We start from the raw sequence: 22,103 nt of genomic DNA, 5'->3' as shown, positions 1-22,103 counted from the left end.
CCATAAATTCCTTGCACAAAGGATTTAAATGGAGAAACCCGCGGACATGTAAACACTGTGGGGAAAGTTTGGGATTCTGAGGCAGATCATCTCAAGTAGTCTCTTAATCGTTTCTTGCTCTTGGTGTATTGCTTTCATCCAACACTTTTTCAGAGTCTAAACACTGTGCTCCACCTGCACAATGTCACACTGCAGGCAGAAACATCCACCAGTCTTTTCCCCTCCTCTCTCCTCACTGTTTTTTTTTTTTTTTCACAGATTAGGGTTGAGCATCAGTGTCTATCAACAGAGCAGCTCAGTATGTTTTGAAAGGAAGGGCAGGTTCATGGGGCTGCTGAGGATATTCTGCTACTGCAAGACCCCCCCAAACTGTCTCTCCCCGCCTTTGTGCTCTTCATTCTGCCACTGCCCCAACCCCCCTTGATCCCATCTACTCCCTTCTTCCACCTTCTAACCCCCCCCCCACCCCACCCCACCCCACCCTCTTAACCATCCCCAAGCATGGCCTGTCAGTGGTTCAGAGTCTAAATTTAAACTACAGCAGGGCCAACTGCTCCTCCAGCCACTCTGGGCTCCTGTTATTTTTCCCTGCCTAAGCGGGGGGGGGGGGGGTTTTCTGTCAGAGGCCCTCAGCCAGGAGGAGAGGCCTGTGGCTCTGCGTGAGGGAGAAGGACTCAGAGGGAGAAGAGAAGAGGGGGAGAGAGGTCGGTGGAGGAGTGCTCACAGGATTGGCAGGTCAGGAACCCAGGGGCCTTCACAACAGGGAGTTATAGTGTGCCGCAGTTTGGGACTATAAAGTGACAGGACTCATTTCTCGTGGACTGGGAGCTCTTCTCAGGTAGAGGCACCAAGATGGCGGCCAACGGCGAGGCGGCCAAGCCGGTCATCATGAATGAAGAGGAGCTGAAGAGGAAGCAAAGGGAGAAGCTGAAGAAGCTACAGGCCACGGGGGGTAACCCTCGACCCGCGAGATCCCTCTTCTTCTTCACCCTCAAGAACCCCTTCCGCAAGGCCTGCATCAATATCGTAGAGTGGAAGTATCCTTTATACACACACACACACACACACACACACACACATACACATACACTGACGTCTACAGTATACATACACAACACACAGACAACTGTTGTAGTAGACACCAGCTTAAACATATGCCGTTTAAACATTACATGCTTATCCAGTCTTGCTTAAAAAAGGTAATTAAAGGTAATTTTCACTTGTGAACACACAGTATTTAAGAGCCTCAGGGTATTACACAGTTATTACAGCATGTAGTGCTGTGGTTAAGAACACTGACAGCTAGAGTACACAGAAATTATGTGTCTGCATGGCAGTGAATTATCAGCCATGTAGTCCACCTGCGATGAGTCTGGCAAAGCCAAGTCTCTTTCAAATCTGTGTTAAGGCAATCCCTGAAGTGTTAAGACTTTTGTTATGTATCTGGCCGCCCTGTGTCAAAGTCAAGTTTGTAGCCGTCGTATTTTCACCTGGAGAGCTTCTCTGCTTATCTATTTATATCAGACTTATGAAAATAATTAATGAAGCTGTCTCCTTAGCGTCCTGACTGGCTGACATTCTGCTTTTAATGTGGAAATAGTGGCTCTACAATGCCGGCCGCAATCTGTTAGTTCTGACACTTTAACACAAGGCAGGCTGCTGAGTGATGTTATGGCCTCTATAGGGGATTTCCTGCTTTTAGCCTGACGGCCATTCCTGGATAATAGATGTTTTCCATCCAAAATAGAATGAGTTGATCATATCTATTCCAGTGACAATATCCTTATGCTAACATTTTAAATATATTATATGGACTCATGGAGTTTAACAGTGAATGTCTATTTCAAAACATCATTATGGTTTAAATAGCTATGATTTTTCTGAACATGTATGTATTGAACTGTATCTCCATATGCTCAACCAGGTCATGAGTTTTTTTACTGCAGCAGTTTAATCACATTGGCATGTGATCCTGTAACACAGGACAGGTGCTGTAATTAGATCAAAATGACAGAAATTGAATTAAACTCCTCAAGTACTACTTACAGTACTTTCAAAAATGACTGCTCACAGGCATGAGAATCAACAAATACCTCATAGAATAACCAAACAGTTTTATTCCTGATGAGTAGACTGAGTTTAAATGGTTTGGTCATATTCTTGGGCTCTGCAGCTGTCCCGCGGCATCACAGAGAGACATGATGCTGACCTGGCAGGGGAATTCTCTGAGAGAGCCCCCTATGGATGAGAATGAAGCAGCACAGCAGACAAGATTACATTAACTGTGACCGCTTTACTGGTTACCCGATGGGTCGGTTTAGGGATGATGTTTCACGCAGCATTTAGAGGCCAACACTTCAGTGTTAGTAGTGCTGCAGCGTTGTTTGTCATATTTTGTTACATTACGCCACAGAAAGTACAGAACGAGTCACACAGATAAAGTAATGGACCATTTATTTTCTAAAAATGTTTCTTACCCCTCCATTATCACTCGAATATTATCACCACGAGTTATTCCATGTAAAATGTATCCGTTTTGTAATATTTCCTTCTGGTGGTAACTGGGATTTTACCAGTCCATTTCATGTATTATTGTCATGATCCTGAGCTTCCCCATTCAGAACCTTTGAGATCATCATTCTATTGACCATCTTTGCAAACTGTGTTGCTCTGGCTGTGTTCCTGCCCATGCCTGAAGAAGACAGTAACAACACCAACTTGAGCTTGGTGAGTATGAGTTTGACCCTTACAGCCTTTCTTTGATGTAAGTCTCAGGACTCTAAGAGGAAAGTTGTCTCTGATTTCTGAGGGATGCAGTATTTTGCCATGACCAGATGATAACTGCGCAGCTGTGCTCGACAATTTAATGTGTTTGAGTGCTTTAGTCAGGTTGCTGTTCCAGCTGGTCATCGGTCTGAGAGCCAAGTTCCATTTAAATGCCTCCAGACACAACTCAGTTCTTTATTTGGAGTCCCATGTGTATCTGCAGAGGAATGTGTCATCAAACAAATGTGCTATTGGTTTCTCCTTCAACTCTAATCAGTTTATCCCTCTCTGATCAAATGGATAAAAGCTACATAATACAAAGATGTGCAGTAATGTCTCATAATGCCTGTGTTTGTTTTGAGACACACATGCAGTATACAATCCTTTAAAACTGAGCTCATCTGGGTTGATGGCTCACATGACATTTTATTTAAGTATTCTGCCAGTAAAATTGAAGTAGCTTAAACAAAGGTTTCATGACTCCTCACACTCTAGATGACCCCATTGTGTGAACTAGCTGGTGGAAGGTTTGACACCTGGAAGCTGCAGGTGTGTGTCCAGGCGTTATTACGTTTGAGGCTCATAGGTGTGTGTTTATACTGTGTGGATAATGCATTACGTGTCGGAAGGTGAACAACCGGTGGAACCTATCTGTGAGCAAAAGATAAATGTGTGCTCCACAGTGTATTACATGTCTTGCCAGTGTCTAGATATTTGACGTCGTATTGACACGGGTGTTGTGTGTATTGGGGGGGCTTGTTGTGTGAGTCTTGATATGTGGATCACTATCTGTGAGAGACCTTGCATCCAGTGCAAATGTCAACATATAGCACCTGTAGCCAGCCATCACGTATTAAAATAATAATAAACTCCACACATCGCTGGGTTGAAGCTTGTTGGTACGCAACCAACTGACCTACACCCCAGCCAAATTCATCAAGTCATCAGGTATCTGAACCTAAAACTGACCCCATCTTTTTTCTTTGCTCTGGCCTGCTTGCCAAATCCTTCTTACCTCTCAGTGTGCCGATGTAAGAAGAGCTAGTCAAACCCCCCCCCCCTTCTCTGTTAGAAGTAGGTCGGCACAGATGGCGTCACCCCACTGATGCAGGTGGATACAGGAGAGGCCGCAAATGTTACCGCACTCGTACTGTGCTCCTTAGATATGTTGGTTTGTAACAACGCAGAAGCACAGCTCTACTTGTTGTTCCGCTTGATATCATTTGAATTACAAAATTTCTTATGTTTATAAATGTGTTATTGTTAATGTATGCAGGGTTGGCCTTGGAGGTTCTTATTGATCAGGGGCTCGGGGGCTGCTGCCGGTTGGTTCAGCCAAACATTATTGACCCGATTTGTGTAAAAGGATCAAAGGGAAATAAACAGCATATCATATAAAATGTATCGTGTACCTCAAATTAACTCTCCTGATTTCCTTTTAGACTCTATACTGTTCTCATGTTATCCCTTCCTCTCCTACGACATTTGTATTTACATCAACAATGAAGCAGAAAAGTAAAAAAAAAAATGTATCTACTAATGACAGTTTAATTGCTTTTTTAAGCAAATTTGTGCTGGTAGACAAATAATTCTACTCCGACATGTAGAGGACATGTTAAAGCGCCAGAGGGAAACCTCGCTCGCTTCTGTGTCTGTCTGCTGTGTGTCCTCGAAAAATATCAACACTGACAAAAAAGACACAGAAACAGGCCAGATCTGCAAAATTATTCAGTCAGCCTGACATTTATCTGTTTACCCCCACTGAAAGCATTTAATTTTCTGCAAACTGTTGGCTTTGTGTTACACCCTCTCCGCCTCAGAGCTCTGACTTGATAAATTGTTGCTAAAATTGTTTCATTCACCACTGACTCATGGTCCACCCATCTGTTTAAACCTTCTGGGGTCATGTTTAATTTAGCTAAAAGGCTACCAAAGCTATTGAGTTCATCTAGCACCAGCAACATCTATTGCTATTCTCCTTAGCAGGTGCTTAAAGGCCAAAGTTGTCATTAACTCCAATCATTGCATATTTTACTGGAGAATTGACCCTGCAGGCTGTGAAATGTAATTTCCTGGTTTGTGTTTGTCTTTTTGCAGGAGAGTTTGGAGTACATCTTCCTGATAATCTTCACGTTAGAGTGCTTTCTGAAGATAGTGGCGTATGGGCTTGTTTTCCATGAAGGCGCCTATTTACGGAACTGTTGGAACATACTGGACTTTGTCATCGTCTTCATGGGGTAAAATGAGCTGTGTGCTGCAGGTGGATATCTCCACTGCCAAAGGCCACCGCTTTTCTTGATCACTGTAACTGCCTTTGACAAAGTTGAAAATGTAATGTCTTGTCAAAATTGCTCAGTTTAGTTCTCAAAAAAAACTTAATATAAGTCATCAATGCTACAGTTTTGTGGGAGTAGGTGCTTACATCATCTTTTTTTTCCTACAGCCTTGTCACCTTTGTCATGGATACAGTCCATAAGATATCTGGTGTGCCAATGGAGAAGGGAGGGGGGTTTGACATGAAGGCACTGAGAGCCTTCAGAGTGCTACGACCCCTTCGCCTCGTCTCTGGAGTCCCCAGTAAGAGCCACACGTACCGCAGAAAGACCCTGTTGCCGTGTTATACTGTTCAATCCATGTGCAGGAACTGTATATCTGTATTCTGTAACAGACTCTATTGAGATTTTTTTATACAGTATTGTGATGTTCTGTGTTTTACCCCCCACCTTCAGGCCTGCAGGTGGTGATGAACTCCATCCTCAAGGCCATGCTGCCTCTGCTGCACATCGCCCTGCTGGTCTTCTTACTGGTCACCATCTACGCCATCATGGGACTGGAGCTCTTCAAGTGCAAAATGCATAAGACCTGCTATTACACCGACACAAGTACGTGTGAAAGGAACAATTAGGCAGAGTTTAAGTTGTGCTTTTGTATTATGTTATGTTATATTTTTCTCTGTTCTTTGGCCCACAGATATCTATGCTACAGCAGAGGGCGAGCTGCCTGCTCCCTGTGCTCAGGCTGGTAACGGACGCCGTTGCATCATCAACGGCTCTGAGTGTCGGCCAGGCTGGGAAGGTCCCAACAATGGCATTACCCACTTCGATAACATCGGCTTTGCCATGCTGACTGTCTATCAGTGTATCACCATGGAGGGGTGGACCAAAGTGCTCTACTGGGTCAGTGACCGCTTGAACATTGTCTCTCTTCTTTCTCATTCTCACTGTCAGGGAATTTGTGTTCTAACTAAAAGGCACCTCAACACTTCAGGTGTTTATTGTCCAAAGCATACACTAACAGAGTAAGCTGTTTGTGGCTGACGCAGAGTTGTCTTTCAGATTAATGATGCCATGGGAAATGAGTGGCCCTGGCTCTACTTTGTTCCCCTCATTCTGCTGGGCTCCTTCTTTGTGCTCAATCTGGTCCTGGGTGTGCTCAGTGGGTAAGACTACTTTTATCTGTGGTTATTTCTACTGTCTTCATCTCTGCTTCTCGACACAAATAAGCTATAAACCGTCACATTTCTTCTTTTGCTTTCAGAGAGTTTACCAAAGAGAGAGAGAAGGCGAGGTCGCGTGGAGAGTTTCAGAAGTTGCGAGAGCGTCAGCAGCTGGATGAAGACCTCCATGGCTACATGGAGTGGATCACTCACGCTGAAGTCCTGGATGCCGACCGAGAGGGCAAAGGTAAGTGGCGCTGACCGCCTCGGCACTCATCCCATGTAGAGATACTGTTGAATTCCAACTGTTATTCTCTTGTCAGGATTGCTGCCTTTGACCAGTGGAGATTCTGACACAGACAGCCTGTATGACCTGGAGGGCAAGAGTCAAATCGTCTTCTACTAGTGAGTCTGCTTTTTCGTAAATCTGTAGACGTGCACCTGCAATAGCCACAGGAGCTTCGCACAGTAAACTAGAGTTTTTTTGTTTTTGTGTGTGTGTGTGTGTGTGTGTGTGTGTGTGTGTGTGTTTAGCCGTCTGGCCCGTCGCTGGAATCGCTTCTTCAGGATGAAGTGCCTGGTTTATGTGAAAACAAAAAGCTTTTACTGGGCTGTGATGTTCCTCGTTTTCCTCAACACCTTGACCATAGCAACAGAGTATCACCACCAGCCTGACTGGCTCACTTCCATACAAGGTTGGTGATTAATATATATTTTTGTGAATATTTATTCACACATATTCTCTCCCTCCCAGCTTCATCCATCCGTCTCTCTCCTCCTCTTATCTCAACAGATGTTGCCAGTCGTGTACTGCTGGTGCTGTTTGTCATTGAGATGTTTGTGAAGATGTATGCTCTCGGTCCTAGAGCATATTTCATGTCTCTGTTTAACCGCTTTGACTTCTTTGTGGTGCTATGCGGTATCCTGGAGATGATCATGCTGTCTGCAGGAGCCGTGGCTCCTCTGGGTTTCTCTGTACTCAGGTGTATTCGGCTGCTGAGGATCCTCAAAGTCACAAAGTATGCCCAGTCCCCTCAAATGATAATGTTGCATCAAATTTAAAACAGTTTTAGTGTTATTCATTGTCACTTAACACCTCTTATCTCAACTGCTTTGCAGGTATTGGACCTCTCTAAGTAATCTTGTGGCCTCCCTCCTCAACTCTGTCCGCTCCATCGCCTCCCTGCTCCTCCTTCTCTTCCTCTTCATCGTCATCTTCTCGCTCCTCGGCATGCAGGTTTTTGGGGGGAAATTTAACTTTCCCGACCACAGACCCAGACGCAGTAACTTTGACAACTTCCCTCAGGCCCTCATCAGTGTATTTCAGGTGAGGCTATCACTGATTCTGCACATTTTATAAAACTCTGCTTTGATTTTGTTAAGCCTAGCTTGACTGATTTTTATGATTCATAGTTTGCAATGAAAAATCATTGTCTGCTTTTGAACCGTTGACTGTCTCAGATCCTAACAGGAGAGGACTGGACCAGCATCATGTATAACGGCATTATGGCTCATGGAGGGCCTGATTTCCCTGGCATCCTAGTCGCCATCTACTTTATCATCCTCTTTGTCTGTGGAAACTGTATCCTTCGCATGCACTCACAATGTCCTGTGACATTTAGAAATTGAATACATAACAATAATGCTAACAAAAATCCCAAGATTTTGTTTTCCTGAGCTCAGTGCAATTAGATATCCTCCTCAATGTCTTCTTGGCCATCGCCGTCGACAACCTGGCAGAGGCGGAGAGTCTGACTTCAGCTCAGAAAGAAAAGGCAGAAGAGAAGTTGAGAAGGAAGCTGCTAAGGTGAATAAAATAAGTTAAAACCTGGGTGAGATGATTTATTATGTCTACTCATAGCTCAACTTTATTCCATTCCTTTCCCTGCTTGCCCTCCAGGTCCAAAATGCCTGACAAGACTGATGAGGAGAGGGAGAGGATAGCTAAGAAACTGGCAGAGCAGAGGGCCAAGATGGAGGGAATTCCCACCACAGCCAAGGTTAGTGTTGTCTCTGGTGTCATATCACATGTTTACTCTTTAGACTGATACATTAATAAAAAGCTAGGTACCTATACAGTAAGTAGTAAGAATATATACATATGCATTTATATATACATATGCATGTTTGTTTCCAGCTTAAAGTTGATGAGTTTGAGTCCAATGTCAATGAAGTGAAAGATCCGTTCCCACCTGCCGACTTTCCAGGTAATACAAACTTTTATTGCATCTTGAACCCTTTTTCTCAGCAATGCAGTTGTAGCAGAAGGAGTTCACTGATTGCGGGAATTCGTATTCATTACACTGGCTGTTTACCAGTGCTGCTGTCTTGGCTATGTTACAGTATAAGTATAGTAACCCCTCATTATTATTAGACTCAGCCAATTCCCTGAGCTGGGTTTAAAGCAGTCTAAAGTCAGGCTATTTTCACACTACTCTGGTGACTACCATATAAAGCCTACTACGTGATTCAGTAGAGGCAGTATAACAAGTATAGATTTCCTTTTTTTTTTCCAAAGCAATCTTTGTTTTTCTCTCTTTCTTCTCTGTGACACTGTAACATGAATACCATGAATAAGCAGATGTGCCATTGCACTATAGAAGTTTGAGTCTGCTTTCTTCCACATGCTAGGTGATGACGAGGAGGAAGAGCCTGAAATCCCGATCAGCCCTCGGCCCAGACCAATGGCCGACCTGCAGCTGAAGGAAGAAGCGGTTCCATTGCCTGAAGCCAGCTCCTTCTTCATCTTTGGCCCTCAGAACAAGTCAGAATCTGACTGTCCTCGTCCATAATAGCAACCTGAAAATATATGTAATATTATGATAAATGGTATGTGTGTGTCTGTGTGTGCTTACATTTGGCTACTTACTGGTATCCAGGTTCCGAAAGCTGTGCTACAAGATCATCAATGCTTCATCCTTCACCAACTTAATCCTCCTGTTCATCCTGCTCTCCTCCATCTCCCTGGCAGCCGAGGACCCCATCGATCCCAAGTCCTACAGAAACCAGGTGACAATCAGGTCTAGCACCGCACGATGTACAGTAACTGCTGAGATAAGGCCAAATTTGAAGACAACCCTGCTGTCTGTGTCTTTCCTCCAGATCCTGGCCTATGCTGACATTGTCTTTACAACTGTCTTCACCATTGAGATTGTACTAAAGGTAAATTCAACTGGAAGTTGTGTGCATGAATTTATTATATGAATTTCCATTAGGGGATAAATAAAGTATCTATCTATTTATCTATCTATCTATCTATCTATCTATCTATCTATCTATCTATCTATTTGTCTATTTGTCTATCTATCTGTGTATTTAGTATACTGTATGCCTAATTTGGGTAGTCAAGATACCAAATAACAGGTAATGGTAATTTTTTCAATATTTTACATGTTGTTTTTGGCGATTTTGTGCCAAAAATCACACCAAAAAAAAACATCTCAGCCTCATTCCCTATTCAATGTTGCTCTTGGCAGAGAAATAATTCTCTGAAACCACATTAAGAATATCACAGGCCACTAAAATATTGCAAGCCTTGTATGTTTCTACTAATGTATCTAATTCACAATAATAGCAGCTAGTTGCCCTGCTGAATTTCAAACACTAAATCCAGTCAGTACTGGTGGGAAGCAAGTTCATTTTTGACATTTAATGCAGCACATTTTTTCTTCTGTTTCTGTTTCTTCTGTGATGTATCTGACCGGCAGATGACAGTGTATGGAGCGTTTATGCACGAAGGCTCCTTCTGCCGTAACTCCTTCAACATCCTGGATCTGATTGTGGTCGGAGTCTCCCTGCTTTCTATGGGAATGGAGTGAGTTGGGATTGCTACATTAGATATGGAATAATCCCATTGTTATTTTCTTAGCCTACATTATACTTTTTAGTATTCCCATACATGCATATCAAGACTGCTTTTTGCCCTGTCTTATATTCAGATCCAGTGCCATCTCTGTGGTGAAGATTCTCAGGGTGTTGAGGGTGCTGAGGCCTCTTAGGGCCATCAACAGAGCGAAAGGGTTAAAGGTATAACACATTCATAGATAATTCCACTGGGGAAATGTCTATGTTTATGTGGAAGAAGTATTCTGATCCTTTAATTGAATATTACGTATACAACAATGAGAAAATACATTACAAGTGAAAGTCCTGCATTCAGAATCTCACTCAAGTACAAGTACAAAATTATTATCAGCAAAATGAGTTTAAAGTACAAAAGTTTAAGAACTTGTTCTGCAAAGAAATGGCCCATGCCATTGATATATTATTTTATCATTATTATATATATTATTTTATGACATTATTAGATTTTTGATACTGATGCATTAATGGTAACTTGTATTTTACAGTTGTCAAGTATACCTACTTTAGATGCAGTCAGGTGGTTCAGTGCTGTGGATCCTAACCTAGATAAATAGGACAGGTCATGAGATATTGGAAATATGTGAAATATTGGATACTTTTACATCTTTGGACCTCAAAATATTAGGTAAACGAAACCTTCTGAGGAGTTTAACAATACAATACATTGACATCTGAAATGTGACAAAGGGCTCCAAATATATGCACTGCTTTTTCTTAAAGGGTCACAAGCCAAAAAGATTGGGAACCACTGGTTTAATCTCTAACGATGCTTTATATTTTGTAGGCTCACCAAATGTTTTTTAATGTAAAATCCTCAGCTGTAGTGCAGTGTAGTAAAACAAGTAAGTATTTGTCTGAAATGTTGCGTAGAGTGGAAGTATAAAGTAGCAGAACTAACTGAGTAATTGTATTTGCTTACCCACCACGGGTATGTTTCCGCAAACCTGCACCTTACTGGACTCAGTATGAAGTGGTCATTGCTTGTCTTTGTTTGCAGCATGTGGTCCAGTGTGTGTTCGTGGCCATCAAAACCATCGGCAACATCGTCCTGGTCACCATGCTGCTGAATTTCATGTTTGCCTGTATAGGAGTGCAACTCTTTAAGGTGGGTTTTGACACCACACGTAGTATGATATTGTTAAGGTTGTATTTCCAGACTATTGAACTGTAAGTACAGAGGCCTCGCTGCGTGTGTATTAAAAGAGTCGCTAATTCTTTTCCCTCGCAGGGTAAATTCTACAGCTGCACAGACGTGTCCAAACTGACTGGGGAGGAATGCCAGTAGGTCAAACATCTTTCGGATATGAATCATTCATCAAAACCCTAAAGCTATTTCAGACTGACCATTCACTGTGTCTGCTCTCAGGGGATCCTTCCTGAAGCACATGGAGAATTCCCTACAAGACACCGTGGTGGCTAAGAGAGAATGGCTCAACAGTGACTTCAACTTTGACAATGTGCTCTATGGCATGCTGGCTCTCTTCACTGTTTCCACATTTGAGGGCTGGCCAAAGTAAGCACAGCATAAATTTTGATTTGACAAATTGTGTCTTCAACAGGATTGTTTTGATTGAGTTAGAAGACAGAATATTGTATTACGTGGATATTGAGCTGAAGGTAATTCCATTGTCTGGAGCCAGGGATTGTAGAAGAGGCAATATATTCTTTTCAATCCACTGAATTATAAATTTCATCTACACAGATTACCCTTATTGTATCTCTGATCTTTGATCTTTGCCCAACTCCTTCCCCTACTCTCTAAACATCATTCCGTGTGCCCCCAGACTCTTATACAGAGCCATCGATTCAGATGAAGAGGACATGGGTCCTGTCTTCAACAACCGTGTGGACGTGTCCATCTTCTTCATCATCTACATCATCCTCATTGCCTTCTTCATGATGAACATCTTTGTGGGCTTTGTCATCGTCACTTTCCAGGAGCAAGGCGAGCAGGAGTATCAGGACTGTGAGCTGGACAAGAACCAGGTACCTGAGAGAAGAAGCTGTGGACAGTGAGAGAGTATAGATATAGAGTGGCTAATTACTTTCTTTCCTCCCTTCAGCGTCAATGTGTGCAGTACGCCCTGAAGGCTCGTCCTCTGAGATGCTACATCCCCAAAAACCCCTACCAGTACAGGGTCTGGTACATTGTCACCTCCTCCTACTTTGAGTACCTCATGTTCTTCCTCATTATGCTCAACACCTTGTGTCTGGGGATGCAGGTATGTAAATCAAGGTCATAGTGCAATCTAAAAGCACTGATCGTATTGAGGCTGCGGACAAACAATATTTAGTGTCAGTGTGTACTCAGTATCTTTAGATGTGGGTGTAAGCATTTCTTTATGCAAGATGACAAGGGTTCAGTGTTTCTTTACAGCATTTAATTAATGAAAATGTGAGAGTTTGACGCAGTATTTAAAATATGGGACTCTGCTGCTTTCCAGCAAATCCCAGTCTAATTAATTTTGGGAGGAATCAGGAGCAGATTAGTAAAGAGTTTCTTTGTCAGTTAATTTACAAAACCTTAATGTGCATGCAAATGATGATTTGGATTTTTCATATGACTAAGGTCGAAGAGGACTGCACGATACAACACTCTGAGTAAATGAGTTTTTAACATTTCTTTATTAAATTTCATCACAGGCCTGATTTATTTATATTTAAAGGCTAATCCTTACTTGTGTCGGTTTTTGGCCATTATTTCTATGGGTTATGATGACACGGTACACACTAAGTTAATTGTGACTTAATAAGCTGATGATGGCCAAAGCTATGACCCAAATAAGACCCAAGTTGTAATACATGTGACTTATCAATTAAAGGCACAGAAACATATTTTCTCAATCGGCTTCTTACTTTGAGTGATGGGATCCCGCATGAAGTTAGAACCATTCTGGTTATTTTACATGAAAGATTTCTGTATTTCTGTATTTCTTTTTTTTTTCTGTCTGTGCTTTTCTCACTGGTTTAAAGTGGGCGGGGCTCAGTTGGAAAAATGTGATGTCACAAATATCTATGTACCAATCAGAATTTAGCAACATTTGAAGCAGAATCTGATGACAGAGTGACATGAATACCAAATCTGTTCACATAGATCTGATGAAGCAGATGAGCTGAGGTTATGATTGTTAAACACTGAATAAATAAAACCTAAGCATGTTTTTTTTTACTTCAATGTTGCTTGTTCTATTGTGAATATTTAATGTTATAGAGTGTATAAGTCAGTGTATTAGCTAATGTCAGCCAGTGATATGTAATAATCGTCACTAAAACTAAAGTCTGTAATAATACCATGTCAAGCTAATAGCTGCGGCATGTTGAGATTCATTTTTTTGCTTTTGCTTTTGAACAGCACTGTAACCAGTCGGACCATGTGACCAAGCTGTCAGACATGCTGAACTTGATCTTCACCGTGCTCTTCACCGTGGAGATGATTCTCAAGCTCATGGCCTTCAAAGCGAGGGTAAACACTCGAACGTCTCTTGTTCAAATGGTTACCCACTCAGTCTGGTGGTCCCACTGTCTCATCGGTGCTTTACCTCTCTGTACAGGGCTACTTTGGAGACCCCTGGAACGTCTTTGATTTCATTATCGTCATTGGCAGCGTTGTTGATGTGATCTTGAGCGAAGTCGATGTGAGTACGGATAACAACAGCGCAGCATTTTTAATCTACTCTAATGAATTCCACAGATATCAGATTCTCACTGCAGGCTCTGTGTATATGAAAATCCCTTGTGTTGTCGTAATGAGACATTCCCATGAATGTATTTATTCAATGCTCTGACCCAGAAGCATATAATCGTGGCCCAAAAGCTGATTGGTGCCAGCAGAACTAGCTCACAGGACATGGTCAGTACTGTTGTTGGCCATTTTTACCTCACCCCCTCCACTCTCACCCTCTTCAGTGCCTTATGCAGCCTCAGATGCACTGCCATTTCCATCACAAAACCATTATTCCCACACTTATTCATTATAATGTGTTCAGTGATCTGATGTTTTATATGTCACGTTTGCGCACGTAAAAAAAGAGCACAATATCAATGAAGGGTTTTAGTGTTATGGTATGTGATAATGCCACACAAACACTGTGTTTCCTCTGGCTAGTCACAGTTTTCTCTTGTCATTGTTGCACTGCATCATACTCATCTTTTTCAAACACAATTCAGTTTTCCCCATCCAAAATGTATTTGATGTCTTCTCTTCCTCCTATTCCTCCTCTGCTTTCTCTTCATTTCTTTCTTATCCCCACCAACCCCTCCATCCTCCCCCACGCACCTCACTCCTCATCTGTCTATCCTCCACAGACCGCCCTGGCCTCCAGTGGAGGACTGTACTGTCTTCATGGCTGTGCTGTAAATATCTGATCTGCACTGCACTGCACTGCTGCATGAGCCTTGCTGTGTGAGCACTCCACTGTGTTCTCCACTAAACTGTAGTGCTACTGTACTGAACCGTGTGCGGCTCAAACTACTGGCGAAACATCTGCGTTTCTACTGCTTGTCTCATCTTACACAGCAAATGTAAATTAAGACCTCAAGCTATTTGCTATATTGTGTTACAGTATGGCTCATGCTGTCTACACAAACAGGGCTACATCTCAACACTATATATAATCACAGCAAGTATTAATGGTGGCTGAAATGACTGAAAGCTGTTAATATTTTGACAGAATAGCGTGTGTATTTGTTTATTTCGCATGAGTTACAAGCTGCAGCTTCTTCTTCTAGTTTTCAGCAACTAAGACCCGGAGGCTTTGTAACTCATCACAGGTGGAAAAATCGTCTCTAATATTAACCCTATTTTGAGATTGTACATCATTCCTTAATAATGTTTAACAGTTGATAAATGCTATGTCTGCTATGTGCCTCTCATTAATAATATTATAACTTCTATCATATATCACTACAGTATGTAATCTCTTTATCTACTCTGTGCAGGAGACAGATCCTATGCAAGCAATTGCGGTAAGTCTAAACGCTCCTAAAATTTAAATTCTATTATTATGCAATATTTAAACTTTTTTTTCTGTTGTTCTTAGATTTTTCTGTTTCCTCAAACGCTCTGTTTCCCTTTGTCCACAGGCCTCGGAAAATGCTTCCGTTTCCATCACGTTCTTCCGACTCTTCCGTGTCATGCGTCTGGTCAAACTGCTGAACCGTTCGGAGGGCATCCGTAACCTGCTGTGGACGTTCATCAAGTCCTTCCAGGTCGGTCACACTGGTCATCATCATCATCTTCATCTTTCTTTCCATTCTCCACTTGTAACACACTTTTAATAACCTGACTGTTTGCTTTGTGTCTACAGGCTCTCCCTCACGTAGCTCTGCTCATCGTGATGCTCTTCTTTATCTACGCTGTCATCGGGATGCAGGTACAGTCTTCAGTATTTATTTTCTGGATGGAAAGAAGTTAAAAACATCTGTAGATTGCTAACTGGGACTGTAACAACCTTTCAGATCTTTGGAAAGGTAGCCTTAGTGGACGGCACTCAAATCAACCGCAACAACAACTTCCAGACATTCCCTCAGGCTGTTCTGATGTTATTCCGGTGAGTCTGTGGGCCGGGACGCGGTTCAAAGCTCATTGTTTGCAGGATTAAAGATCTCACTGTATTTGGTGTGCATTCATGTATCCAGATGTGCTACTGGTGAGGCGTGGCAGGAGGTCATGATGGCTTCGATGTACGGAAAGAAGTGTGACCCCAAGTCTGACTTCCTGCCAGGAGAGGAGCACACCTGTGGGTCCAACTTCGCTGTCTTCTACTTCCTCAGCTTCTACTGTCTCTGCGCCTTCCTGGTGAGAAGCAATCATAAAGTGCTAACAGTTACCTTTGAGCCGGTGTCATATTTTAGCCATTATCATATGATGAAAAAAAATCTGTTCTCTCTTCCCAGAAATGTTGAACCAGTATAAATAAATGTGTTTTATTCCTTCCAACTTCAGATCCTCAACCTGTTTGTAGCTGTCATCATGGACAACTTTGACTACCTGACCCGTGATTGGTCTCTCCTCGGCCCCCATCATCTGGATGAGTTTAAGAAGATCTGGGCTGAATATGACCCTGAAGCCACGTAAGCCTGAACTCCAATTAAGATCCAGAGAATCCCGCTCTCATTTTTTTTTTTTTATATGTTCAGTTAACCCCTGTGATTAGGCGAGGAGGAGGCGTGAGCCACTTCAGAGTATAACATGTCTCATGGGTCTAACAGGGGGAGAATTAAACATCTGGATGTGGTGACGCTGCTGCGACGCATCCAGCCTCCGTTGGGCTTCGGCAAGTTCTGTCCTCATCGTGCTGCGTGTAAGGTACATACAATCATAAACAGGGTCCAAAACCAAATGGCTCTCTGCATATACCGTCAGATAGTTTGGTAATAGCAGTAATCAGTAGTAATCTGATAGTAAGAGTTTGGCAGGAGTTCATGACTGTTGAATAATATTAACAATATAATAAAATTTGCAGATGGACATTGTAGTAAAGGAACATACAAAGACACAATACACAAAAAGAGACAGACCATAATATATTGAATATCCCATATAAAACTGTTACTCTTAGTTTAATTATACGTGTATATGTATATGTGTGTAAATCATACGTAGTATCTCCCACCTATCAAGGCCCTCCCTGCTTCTCCTCTTCTCCATCCCCAAGCCTTCCTCCCCTCTCCTAAAATAATATGAATACATAATAATGATGAGGATGACAATGATGAATACATCAAATTAAGTCCAAAAAAATAAAAGAAGAAAATACCATAAAAGTCTCTAAACTTGAAGTGTTCTGTTCTCTCGGTTTCCTGCCTTCAGCGTTTGGTTGGTATGAACATGCCTCTCAACAGCGACGGCACCGTCACCTTCAATGCCACCCTGTTCTCTCTGGTCAGGACTGCTCTCAAGATCAAAACAGAAGGTACAATGCATCAGTGCCTGTGTTATACAGTTCAGATACAATGTATGATTTTCCTCCAACTTGATGTGCAAACTATAATTGCATGTAATTGTTCTGAATAGGTAACTTTGAGCAGGCCAATGAGGAGCTGAGAGCCATTATAAAGAAAATCTGGAAACGCACCAGTATGAAACTGCTAGACCAGGTCATCCCCCCGATAGGAGGTGAGTCTAAATAAATATAATTAGCTACATTTCACCTTTACAAAGTCATCCAGTATCTCTCACACTGGTTGCACTCTGCACTTGTCTGGTTGTAGATGATGAGGTGACCGTGGGGAAATTCTACGCCACCTTCCTGCTTCAGGACCATTTACGCAAGTTCTTGAAGACTCAGGAGGAGTACTACGGATACCGGCCCTCAAAGAAAAACGCCTCAGGCCCGGAGATCCAGGTAAGCAGTCAGTACGGGGTCAAAATCCTATTGTTAGTGTAACATCTAAAATGTCAGACAGGAAATTACTGCATAATAAGTGACCGATTTCTGATCACTCTCAAATACTCAAGAGAGATGGTAGCGAGTAATATGCTATGCATAAATGTTAATGCCAGTATGTCTGGTGATGAATGAATGAAATATTGTATCAGCAGGTTTTTATGCACTTCACTGTTACCGATGCACTTATCTTACTGTGCAGCCCTGCTTATATTTCACCTCTTCCTGTTCTTACACCAGTACTCAACTTCATCTTTTCTCTTCTTCCTATCCTGGGAAGTATAGTGCTATGTGCCTCTGCTCTTCACTTCTCCACGTCTATCCGTTTTTCTAGGCGGGTCTGAGGAGCATAGAAGAAGAGGCCGCTCCAGAGATGCACAGGGCCATTTCAGGAGACCTGCAGAATGAGGACGAGATGGACAGAGCGATGGAGGAGGCTGGAGAAGAGAGAATTTACCAGGTGAAAAGCATTTTCTGTAATGAAGTGCAGTGCTTTCGTTACGGGGAAGACTTGTGCGTATCATTTTTAGTCATGATCAGCTTTAATTTCTGATTGATAACAAGATCTTATATGCGTGGAGAAAGTTCACAAATGCTGGCAGTTATTTAGAGTTCCTGAAAAGTGGGTGTTATCGACACATGAATGCAGATTCAGATTCAGATTCAGACAACTTTATTTATCCCAAGAAGGACAATTCCTTTGCAGCTTCCTCAGTCCCTACACACAACTTCAAAACTGGCAACACAGGCAAAGTAGTTATATGTCACAAAATAGTTATATTTCACAATACCATTTAGGCTGTTCTTATCCTTTACGGACATCCCATTGAACCAGCAAATGAATGAGAAAGTTAGAAGACTTTCATGAATGATTGATGAAAAATACATAAAGTAGCGTCACAGACATGAAAGGAGTTCAGCTTCCACAGTAAGTGAACTGAGACACGTGTTACATTGTCCTGATTCCGCCTTATGATGATATAAATGGGAGTGAGTTCTCTATATTTGATTAACCCTTTGCACTAATATGGGATTACATCTGCATGTGTGCTCGTCTGTGCTTGGTTTTTCCGCAGCGTACTCACGGCCTGTTCGGCGACCGGGTGGACTCATTCTCCACTGAGCCCGCCAACGCTCAGTCCCCACATATGACCAACCAGCGGCCCCTCAAGTTCTCTGAGAGCCAGCCCGAGTCCCCGCCCAACTCCGCTACCTTGTTGCCCACTACCGAATTTTTCCCCACAACCACACCGAAGAACAACACTAACAACAACGCCTTCGCAGAGTGAGCACCATACACACTCCCATCTACCATGACGACACATGCTCAGGGCGAATACATCTGATGGCCGGTCATTTTTGTTGTCTTTCAGATTTTCATATGAAAGAGAAGGCAGTCCTGAAGAGTTTTACAATCCTGGTGAGGACGCAGAGCCAGGTATGTCCAGCGGTCTGCGAAAAGAAACTGGGTTCCAGTGAAGAAGAAATTCTGAAAATTATACACGAATAGTCTTTACATACCAGGAGGGACATTTGTTTTCTCAATCTGCACCTGTTCCTGTCTTACAAGAAAAACACAAAGACACACAAATTAAAGACATGCATGCCTCTCCCTGTAGCCCCACATATACTTGAATACACATGTAGACAAGCTCAAATATACACACACCATCTATAAATAGTAGTTAGCTTGGTATTTTATTTAGGGCTGCTATAGCCATTTTAAAGTGTTTTCAGATAATGAAAAATATTCACTTGATTTTAACACATTTTCTGATGTTGTAGAGCCGGTGCCTGTTATATGCCTGCTGTGATATTAGTGGGATTAAGAAATATCTTTTGCCTTGTACTATAAATTGAACATGGGCCAAAATGTCACATTCAAGTTCAGCAAATAGTGTTTGGATAACGGAGGTAACGCCTTCAAATTACTTGTTTGTCCAACCATGAGTCCAAAAGCCAAAGATAATCAGTTTACTGTCATGAGACAAAGGAAAGAGGCAGATCTTCAAAACTGAGAACCTAGTTGTTTAATTAACTCATTTTCTGTCAATTGAGAAATCTTTTCAGCTGCAGGTTTCTCTAGATAACTTTTCATTAAAATACGTTTCTTTTTCCTTTTTCACCTTGTTCAGACAACAGGCGCTGGAGCTTCACAGTGAAAACAGACAAAACGCAGGTATTATATTTTATTGAAGGGTGACTCATCCAGTGTACGTGGTGATGAGCAGCTCATGTCGACAGTATATGAACGCATACGTCTTCTTTGCAGTTCCCTTATGATCCTAACTATGGTGACAGTCAGAGCCAGAGCTCCCACACTGCAGCTGATCAGCTCGTTCAGGAGGTAAGAGAGGAAGCATCTCTGACTCTGACTATTAGCAGCCAATGTCTCGATCCACTGTCACATCTGGCATGGGTGGGTGATAATAAACATAACCTTCTTTTCAGCACTGGCCTTGGCACAAACTGAGGCTCGTCCTGGATTGAACATTTAAAAAGTAAAGGCGGTTAAGGTCTCGGGTGAATTTCTTTGGAAGCCAGTACATTTTCAAGAGTGCAAGAGCAGAAACGTCACACACCTACCGTTTGAGTTTTACATCAGTGTAAAGCAGCAACTGTAAAAATTTAGGAGAACTTGACAAATCACTGTAAAAAAGAATCCTTAAGGTTTTTTCTGTCAGGATTTCATAGTCTAATGAGAGTAAGTGCCACAAGCTGTAGCTTCTATAACTCTTCAGTCTGTTGAAATTTTTGTTCCATTTTTTTTTTTTTACTGTTGGGAGTTTTTGTCATTTCTTCTTTCTCATTTGTTTCTATTGTCAGAAATCAGATTTGTTTAAATGTATAAACCAAAGCTGAGCTGTGAAGTGTAATAGAAATACTATTATATCTGAACCATATTTCAGGGTGGCTTTTTCCTGAAAGTGTCTTTGAGAAAGACACTAACTGTGCTCCAGGGCATTTGTTACTTAGCTGAGGCTACGTTCCTTCCTCTGCAGGGCTCAATAAAATATCAAATCATTGTTAACACGTCATGTCATCCATTAAAATGCTGCATGACAATATGAAATAAGCAGAAGCTGTGGGATTATGGCTGTTGCTTTATCAGTAATAGTGATATGAAACTGTTACTGTATGTAAGCACCAACACTGCATCTTTTTCTGTCTTCCAGGCTCTAGTAGAAGGCGGTCTAGCCTCCCTGTCCAAAGATGCAGGCTTTGTGTCTGCAACTAAGAAGGAGATGGCTGATGCCATGCAGATCCCCATCGCTCAGATGGAGGGCATGGCGCAGGGCATCCTCAACGAACGCTCCGGCAGCCGCGCCTCCATCAAAAAGAAACGTCCCATCCCTGTCCCTCCTTCCGGCCCATCTGCGGCCGCACAGGAAACAGTCCAGCCAGATCCGGCTGTGAGGAGAAAGAGACGTCCAATTCCCATGATTCCCTCCATACAGGGGGTGACTGAGGCCGACTCCAAAGTTTAAAGGCTGTCACTTGAGTTTTACGTGGTTATCATGTGGTTTTTACTCCTGCAGGTGGCTCCACCTCACCTCACTTTACCAAGCTCGTTCCCCGGTGACAATCTGTATCTACAAGCCTGGCTCAAGGCCTAAAGGCACGTTAGCTCAGGTTTGATATATTGTCCAGTGTGGTTGAAACTTAACCAAGGAGAAACAATATTTCTGATGATGAAACATCTTCTTAATCTTCAGACTTATTGAAACTAATAAAAACACCAACTTATCTCAGAGTGAACAGATTGACGCACTCCTTTCTTTGTAGCGTTTTTGAGGTCATCCATTCCATAGGCTTATAGGACAACCATGTGAGTGGACTGAGTGTCTTGCTGAAAGCCTCAAAGAGGGAGACAGGAAGTGACGGGTGACTAGAAATGTCTGAAGTGACTCAGTGAATACAGTGAGCAGGCAGCCGTCTTTATCGAGCTGCAGTTCAGTGAGGATGACAACTGACGACTGAAGTGTGCGCGTCCAGGCCCAGAAAGGTTCAACTGAGTATTCAGTTCACACTCTTTAAAGGGCCCTGGTGCCAACAATGCAAGTTGAAGCATTTTTTTTTTGTTGTTTTGAGAGCAGTGTCCTCTGATCCATTTGGACTTGCTGTCTTTTACTCTTTTATTACTGAGGTTTGACGTTTCCTCCTGTTCACAACTGCTCTTGTAAGCAGTTGGTTTCAGCAGATGTTTAAGAGGAAACATTTTTTATTATTATTTTTATTTGGGACATAGAGGTACATTTCATCTATAAAATAATTACCCAAAGATTTAGCTGTATTAAAGTTTTTGTTAAATTTAGGCCATACTGTAGTCAAGCAGTGCATGTGATTTTTTTCACTTTAAGTCACTGCTGCTACAGGTTTTCTGTTTTTCATTTACATGAACATGTCACACTTTTTAGTTGGGGGCAGTTAGTTTGACCCGTACAGAGAATGTATCTTCAGCATACCTGGAGTATGGTGGATTTAGCTTGAAGGCTCACCAAGGCTTATTATGTAATTTTATTCATAATTGCATGGGCATAATTTATTGCACTTGTTTCATGTTTTGTGCCTTAATGCAAACATGACAGGCCTTCCAGAGGACTGTTTTTTTCTTGTTTACATTGTCCTCTGATCAGCCTGTGTTTTGC

At 42.3% G+C, this 22,103-nt stretch overlaps 1 protein-coding gene across 1 annotated transcript; it reads left to right on the top strand.

Annotated features, from left to right (window-relative positions):
• Positions 1-852: 852 nt before the first annotated feature.
• On the top strand, positions 853-21,071 carry LOC111219219 (dihydropyridine-sensitive L-type skeletal muscle calcium channel subunit alpha-1-like). Its single transcript, XM_022741832.1, has 46 exons — positions 853-1,037; positions 2,622-2,727; positions 4,864-5,003; positions 5,210-5,343; positions 5,496-5,648; positions 5,737-5,942; positions 6,102-6,205; positions 6,304-6,449; positions 6,526-6,607; positions 6,737-6,897; positions 6,996-7,221; positions 7,322-7,529; positions 7,664-7,784; positions 7,895-8,009; positions 8,103-8,202; positions 8,340-8,409; positions 8,834-8,966; positions 9,082-9,211; positions 9,305-9,364; positions 9,910-10,016; positions 10,141-10,228; positions 11,064-11,171; positions 11,295-11,347; positions 11,433-11,579; positions 11,851-12,052; positions 12,130-12,288; positions 13,419-13,529; positions 13,618-13,701; positions 14,372-14,419; positions 15,005-15,031; positions 15,149-15,274; positions 15,373-15,438; positions 15,524-15,615; positions 15,704-15,863; positions 16,011-16,138; positions 16,277-16,373; positions 16,878-16,980; positions 17,082-17,183; positions 17,279-17,412; positions 17,789-17,914; positions 18,531-18,739; positions 18,828-18,892; positions 19,590-19,633; positions 19,727-19,801; positions 20,631-20,867; positions 20,994-21,071. The coding sequence occupies exons 1-46, from the start codon at positions 853-855 to the stop codon at positions 21,069-21,071; spliced, it is 5,556 nt and encodes a 1,851-aa protein (XP_022597553.1).
• Positions 21,072-22,103: the final 1,032 nt, after the last annotated feature.

This window comes from Seriola dumerili, unplaced genomic scaffold (assembly GCF_002260705.1).
Source record: "Seriola dumerili isolate Sdu_G_001 unplaced genomic scaffold, Sdu_1.0 BDQW01000056.1, whole genome shotgun sequence".
Lineage (NCBI taxonomy): Eukaryota > Metazoa > Chordata > Actinopteri > Carangiformes > Carangidae > Seriola > Seriola dumerili.
This window is presented reverse-complemented; position numbering and strand designations above follow the sequence as displayed.

What these genes read in the sequence shown, in the direction of transcription:
- LOC111219219 (XM_022741832.1), top strand. Translation starts at nt 853, where the DNA reads ATGGCGGCCAACGGCGAGGCGGCCAAGCCGGTCATCATGAATGAAGAG. An exon ending in TTTGTCATCGTCTTCATGGG is followed by an intron (nt 5,004 to 5,209) that starts GTAAAATGAGCT and finishes TTTTTCCTACAG; the next exon opens with CCTTGTCACCTTTGTCATGG. An exon ending in CTGCTATTACACCGACACAA is followed by an intron (nt 5,649 to 5,736) that starts GTACGTGTGAAA and finishes TTTGGCCCACAG; the next exon opens with ATATCTATGCTACAGCAGAG.